The sequence below is a fragment of the Felis catus genome, chromosome D4, assembly GCF_018350175.1.
Source record: "Felis catus isolate Fca126 chromosome D4, F.catus_Fca126_mat1.0, whole genome shotgun sequence".
NCBI classification, from domain to species: domain Eukaryota; kingdom Metazoa; phylum Chordata; class Mammalia; order Carnivora; family Felidae; genus Felis; species Felis catus.
In genome coordinates, this window is record NC_058380.1 from 47,252,035 (window position 1) to 47,259,238 (window position 7,204).

Here is a 7,204-nt window from a genome sequence, read left to right on the forward strand (position 1 = left end):
AAGGTATAACATACACATAATTGGAAAATTAGAATGAGAAGAAAAAAAATGGAGAACTTTCCAAGTACTTTCCAAAACTGATGACAGATTCCAAACTACAGGTCCAGGAAAGCTCAACAAACACAAAGTAAAATAATCATACCCCTCTATATGTGTGCTTGCACACACACACACACATACACACACACACACACACACACACCAAGGCATATCATATTAAAACTGCAGAAAGCAAAAAACATTGAGAAAATTTTCAAAGGTGACAGAGGAAAAAAAATAGTAACTTACCAAAATGATATAATGAAGAAGAGAGTGCAGTAAAATATTTTAAGTGTTGAAAGAAAAAATCACCAACCTAGAATTCTATAGCAAGTGAGTTATTCTTTACAAGGGAATGAGAAATAATGTATTTCCCAGACAAGCAAAAATCAAGGGAATTCATCATTGACAGATTTGCCTGAAATCCAAAAAGAAGATTTTCGTGAAAAAAGAAAATGATACGAGTCAGAAACTTTGATCTACCTAAAGACAAAAAGAGAATGAAAAGGGTATAAATGATTTTAATTTCCTTATTCTTTTTTTTTATTAAATTTTTTTTAATGTTTATTTATTTTTGAGACAGAGAGAGAGAGTGTGAGCAGGGGAGGGACAGAGAGAGAGGGAGACACAGAACCCAAAACAGGCTGAGCTGTCAGCACAGAGCCAGATGCGGGGCTCAAACTCACACTTCGAGATCATGACCTGAGCCCAAGTCAGATGCTCAACCAACTGAGCCACCCAGGTGCCCCTTACTTTCCTTATTCTTAACTGATCTAAAAAATAACCGTCTAAAGTCATAATAGTAACAGTGTACTGGATGACTGTAAGACATGACTAAGTGAAATAAATGACAAGGATATCACAAAGGGAGAAATTGGGAATACTCTGTTACAAAGTACCTTTATTACATGTGAAACAATATAGTATTATTTGAACATGGAATTAGATTGTTAAAAATGTATATGTAAACTCCAGGGCATTAAAATTTTTAAAAAGAAGTATAATTGTAATGCTGAAAAGAGATAAAATTGAATCATATAAATTTCTCAGTTAAGACCACAGAAAACAGAAAAAAAGAAGAAAAATGACAAGGGTGAGGAATAGAAAACAGGTACAAACACAATAGATATTAATGCAATTGTGTCAATAATCACCTTAAAGTATGAGTGATCTAAATACACCTATTAAAACCTGAGATTGTCAGAGTGGATAAACAACCCATACCCAAATTTATGTTGTCTACAAGAAACCCACATTAAATATAAAGACAGAGATAAATTAAAAGTAAAAAGATTTAGAAAGACATACCATGATAACACTAATTCATAAAAGTTGGAGTAGGTATACAAATTTCTGACAAGTCTACATTTACAAAAGAGATTATCAGGGATAAAGAAAGCATTACGTAATGATAAAGTGATCAATTCTCTAAGAAGACATAGCAATCCTAAACATGTATGCATCTAACAAGAAAGCAACAAGGCAAAATGCAATAGTACTACAAGGAGAAATAGACAAATCCACTATAGTCAGAGACTTCAACATACTTTTGTCAGTAATAGACAGGCAGAATATCAGCAAGCATATAGTTGACCTTAACATCCCTATCATTTGACTTGCTCTAATTGACCTTTATAGAATATTCCATCCAACAACAACAGAATACACATTCTTCTCCAGCTCATATCCACAAGTGTAGGCCACATTCTAGGTTATAAATCACTCACCAAAAAGAGAATAGAAACCATACAAAATATATTCTCAGACCACAATGGAATTAAGCTAGAAATTAATGACAGAAGGACAGCTGGAAAATCTCCCAAATATTTGGAAATTAAACAAAAGACTTCTAGATAATACAAGGATCAAAGAAGTCTTATGAGAAATTTTTAAATATTTGAACTAGATGAAAATAAAATACAATGTATCAAATTATTAGGGATGTAGCAAAAGCAGTGCTTAAAAAGAAATGCATTACATTAAATGAACATACTAAAATAGAATAAAGGTAAAAAATCAATAATATAATCTTCCTTTTTAGGAAACTAGAGTAATTTAAGCATAAAGCAAGGAAAACCAAAATAATAAAAATTAGAGCAGAAGTCAATGAAATTTAAAACATTCAAACAATAGAGAAAAGCTATTTTTAATTTCAATAAAATTGATAACAAAGAAAAAAGGGAAGACACAAATTAACATTAAACAGAAAGAAAAGAATTTTCATTACTCTTGATCTCAAGTACGTTAAAAGAATAATAAAGGAATATTATGAACAACTGTGTGCCCACAAATTGGACAACCTAGGTGAAATGGACCAATTTCTTGAAAGATACAACCTACTAAAATTCATGTGTGTGTAAATAACTTGAAAAAAACCTATTAAAGAAATTGTCTCAACAATTAATAAACTTGCAAAAAGAAAAGTACCAAGCCCAAACGGTTTTACTGGTGAATTCTACCAAACATTTAAGGAAGAAATAATATTGATTCTTCATAATCTCTGTCAGAAAGTAAAACCAGAGGGAAGACTTCCTAACTCATTCTATAAGGCAAACATTGCCCTATTAACAAAATAAAAACTTTACCATGCTCATGTGTGTGAACACACACACACACACCTACAGAAAATAATTCACATAAACATAGACACAAAATCTTCAATAAAATATTATTGGGTTCTGTTTGCTAATGTTTTAAAAGAATTAAAACCTACAACCAAGTGAAATTCATTCCAGGTATGCAAGAAAGATTCAACATTCAAAAATCAATTAATGTAATCTATCACATCAACAGGCTAAAGAAGTCATGTGATGTTATCAGTCAATGCCAAAAAATTTTTTGACAAAATCTAACATTTATTTATTATATTTTAAAAAATACTGTCAGAAAACCAGGAATAGAAGAAAACTTTCTCAACTTGACAAAGAACAACTAACAAATACCTACATTCTGCATCATACTTATTGGAGAGAAGCTGGATGCTTCCTCGCTAAGATTGGGAAGAAGTCAAGAATGTCTTCTTGCATCATTCCTATTCAATACGTAATGGAAGCCCTAGCTAGTACAACATAACAAGAAAAATATATAAAAGTTATACATGTTGGAAAGGAAGAAATGAAACTATTATTTGACACAATTGTTGTGTCTGATATCCCAAAGAATCTACAAAAGAAGTGTAAAATGATTCATGGTGTAATGGCACCAAAGTTGGGCACATGAGTACAAACTCATGTTTAGCTCAACATTGATATAGATAGGTACATATGTAAGTATTTATAAATATGTATCTATACTTTTTTGTTTTATACATACATATTTCCTTTCTCCATCAAGCCTGGAAGCAATGACATTGCAGTAGAAACAAACAAACCTAGCACCCAGATCTTGATTTCTAATATCACCCTCCAATACACAGAACAAGGAATCTTTGGGGAAATGGAAGATTTTAGGACAAAATAAAAAGTAGAAAAAATATACAGTGCCAAAATGTAAGGGGGGAAATGATAATGATAGGAGTCAAAGGGACACAGGAACCAACTGAAGAAGCTCCCAATGGCCAAGTCTGGAACAATTTAAGCAACAAAATAAAGGATTATTTGGATTATAATATGAAATATAAAATAAATATCCATGGGTTCATACTGGTATATATAAATGATTGAATAAATAAATAAATGGGGATAATTGTTCATGCAGAGGAATTGCAAATTATTCATGTAGCTACTTCACCCTCAAGGAGTTAGAATACAACTCCCTACTCTTTGAATACGGCTGTGCAAGGCCACTTTCTTCCAAAACACCCAAAACAGGATGAAAAGAGAGGGGAAAAGAGTAACAGTATAGTAGAGAAACCTGACAAACATTGCCTAAGCCAGGTGATGTTAACATCAAAAGTGATAGATGTATCAAAGCATCTATTGAAGAAAACAGATCAATTCTACACAAGGAAGATTCTACAAATTGCCTGACAAGTACACTTCAAAACTTTAAAGTCATCAAAAACAACAAAAAACACTGTTACAGCCAAAAGGAGCCAAAAGAGACATTATGACTAAATGCAATGTAGTATCCTTTTCTGGCTTGGATCCCAGAAAAGATAAGACATTAGGTAAAAGTTATGGAAACTGGAAGAAAGTATTGACTTTGGTTACTAACATGTCAATATCGCTTCACTAATGTGATAATTTTATCATACTAATGTAAGATATTAATAATAAGGGAATCTGGGTATGGGGTAAATGCATGAATCTCTCTGCAATATTTTTTTAGGTGGCTGACATCTTTTTTGCTGGGGCAGGTGCTCAGGAGCTCTTGGTGGGAAGGCCGTCCCCCCCTCTTCACCGTCACAGGCTTCTGGCTGCACAGGATAGCACTGGCTCTGCGAATGGCAGGCATGCACAGATCTGGGCCATAACTGTTCTTGTGGATCATGGGCCAGATGCTGCTGAGGGCGGCCCAGGCATTCTTGCTAATGGTGGTCAGCACATTGGAGGTGGCAGGCTTTTGCTGGAGGGTTCTGTGCTTTGTGACCACCACTATACCTTTGCCCTCTGCCCCCAGCCCCACACCCACAGTCTTGCAGTGAATCAGCCCATTGTAGCAGAAGGAGCTGTGAGCTTTAAGGTTAGTGGGCTCAGTGTTGTGTATCTGTTCGTTCCACTTGATCAGAAAGCTGGAGCCGTTCCCCACAAGCACCCGTTGCAGGTGGGCAGACATGGCGGCCTCTCCTTTCACTGCACCAGCGTGAGACAGCCTCTCTGTACTACATTCACAATTTTTCTGTAAATACAAAATAAAAGCCTTATTTAAAAATATATCTTAGTTGAGGGGCACATGGGTGGCTCATTCTGTTAAGCATCCAACTCTTGATTTTGGCTCAGGTCATGATCTCACAGTTTGTGAAACTGAGCCCCCCATCTGGCTCCATGCTAACAGCACTGAGCCGGCTTGGGATTCTCTCTCTATTCCCTCCCCTAGTTGCTCGCCCGCTCTCTCTCTCTCAAAAGAAATACACATTTTTTAAAAATATGTTTTTTAGCTGAATCATTATGTTGTACACCTGAAATGAATATACCACTGTATGTTAATCATACTTCAATTAAATATATTTTTGTTACTTTTATGCTAACATACTCTGTTGCTCTTCTCTCTACTTGTCATTATGATGTTTTCTTGGCCAGACATAAGCCTACTTCTCCATCTGACAAAATGCTAAGACAATGCTTCTTAAAGTCATCTTTAACCTCTGCAGACAGTGTCCTTCTTTCTCCTCTTGATGCCATGACAATTACCACAATGGAATCACGTGCTCACCTCTTCTCACACTAAGCTGAGTCCTCTGTGGCCTCCACCACAGGTCATTATTCCAACACTGTGCTAGCAAAGTGCTGATCACAATGGAAGCACTCAACTAATGTGTGCTGCCTAAATGAAAGATCACGTTAATAATGCTCTTGAATTTTTAAACAAGTTCACATACATTGTTCTGTATGTTCATCTGACCGTCCCCTTGTGTGCTTAGAGACCACTATTTTTTGCCATTTAAAATGAATAAACTGAGACTCAGAGTGGAAAAGATTTGTCCTCATGTACACAATTCAAAAGTGCTGGAAAAGGTATTTATCTCATTTTTACAACTCAACATCTACTTTCCTCTCCCACATAGAGACAAGCTGAGACTCCACCTAGGTTTAAGTGCTGGCTCTGTGCACTGATCTCCTCTCTGATCTTGGGCAAGTCACACAATCTAGCTGAACTTCAAAACCCTCACATATTTTAATGGAAACTAATGTTAATTTTTACCTCAGAGTTTTGTTGAGGATTAAAGACACAATGCTTGTAAAGTGACACTTGGTAAGAGGTCAATAAATTGCAACTACTTTCATTTTTTTCTTTCATATTACTAATAGTATAACTATTTTAGAGTCAACCAATCAGTTTTGCGGGAATAGAAAGAAAGAAAGAAAGAAAGAAAGAAAGAAAGAAAGAAAGAAAGAAAGAAAGAAAGAAAGAAAAAGGGGAGGAAGGAAGGAAGGAAGGAAGGAAGGAAGGAAGGAAGGAAGGAAGGAAGGAAGGAAGGGCTACATTCTTTCTATTTGCTCTACTTGGGCCAACACACAAGTCCTTTTTTTTTAAAGCTACCCTCCCATTTAAAAAAACAAGTCCAATGGCAAAGAACCAGTCTTCTATTGAGATGGGCATTTGGATTGTATGACCTCTAAGATCCTTTCTGCATATACTCCTCCACATTCTTTATTTCCTTTGCAGTCCCCCAAGCATTGTAGCATACAATATCAGAGGTTCAATAAAGGTTGGCTGAGTGAGGCTTTCAAACTCCCAACACAATCACTTTCATGTTGCCAACTTTGATTCAATTTGTGATTTATGGGCATATGGAGTGTTTCGCATCCCAGAGTTTCCTCTTTTGAGTCATGATTTGCAAATGGATATAATAACCCATAAACTGATATCAGCATCAAAACAGATCCATCCAACTCCAGTAATAAATGGCCTCTGGAATGAAAAGACACCAGCCCATTAGGAAGGGCTCAAACAACAAGCAAGGGAGTGTGAACAGCCACCTTCATAAAGTCAGAGTTTCTCAGTTCATTCCCCACATTCTGTCCGTTCTAAGACATTGTGTGTGATGAGGGCCTAATGCAATCGGACTCTCACTCTCCTTTGGCAGGCAGGCCTGCAACAATAGACTAAACCTTGGCCCTGCCAACCCCAAACAGGCATGCCAGTCTGCCTCATTCCAGATTTGTGGCTTGTCTCCACAAAGTAATAGTGATTCTCTTGTCTATACCAATTGCAAGCTGCAGATGGGTAGCCTAATGTTGTAATGTCGGACTAAATTCTACACAGATGAACTGGAAAATTTCCTCACTCATTCAGAAATCTGCCAGCCAGCTGTCAGGTCTCCAGGACTCCCTCACTCGCCCAAATCACCAGTGAACAGACGGTGTTCACCACAATGATTAGGCTGTGTTTTTAGTGCAAACTCTTTGCTCCCATCGAAAGATTTAATCCATTCTTCTTTCTTCAAAGACTCTGGGAAATGGCCATTGTAATTTTCTTCAGCAGAAGGATTCTTCAAGAAGGCAAAACTGAGAAAACTCCTGAAACCACGTTGGAATCAGAGATAAAAAGTGTGTCTTTGTGA

At 36.2% G+C, this 7,204-nt stretch overlaps 1 protein-coding gene across 1 annotated transcript; it reads right to left on the minus strand.

The window, feature by feature from the left end:
* Positions 1-2,718: 2,718 nt before the first annotated feature.
* Positions 2,719-4,826, minus strand: LOC123381659 (60S ribosomal protein L28-like). Its single transcript, XM_045043268.1, has one exon. It carries the CDS (start codon positions 4,753-4,755, stop codon positions 4,234-4,236), a length of 522 nt encoding a protein of 173 aa, XP_044899203.1. The 5' UTR covers positions 4,756-4,826; the 3' UTR covers positions 2,719-4,233.
* Positions 4,827-7,204: the final 2,378 nt, after the last annotated feature.

Excerpts from the sequence above, each read along its gene's own strand:
- LOC123381659 (XM_045043268.1), bottom strand. The coding sequence starts at position 4,755 with ATGTCTGCCCACCTGCAACGGGTGCTTGTGGGGAACGGCTCCAGCTTT.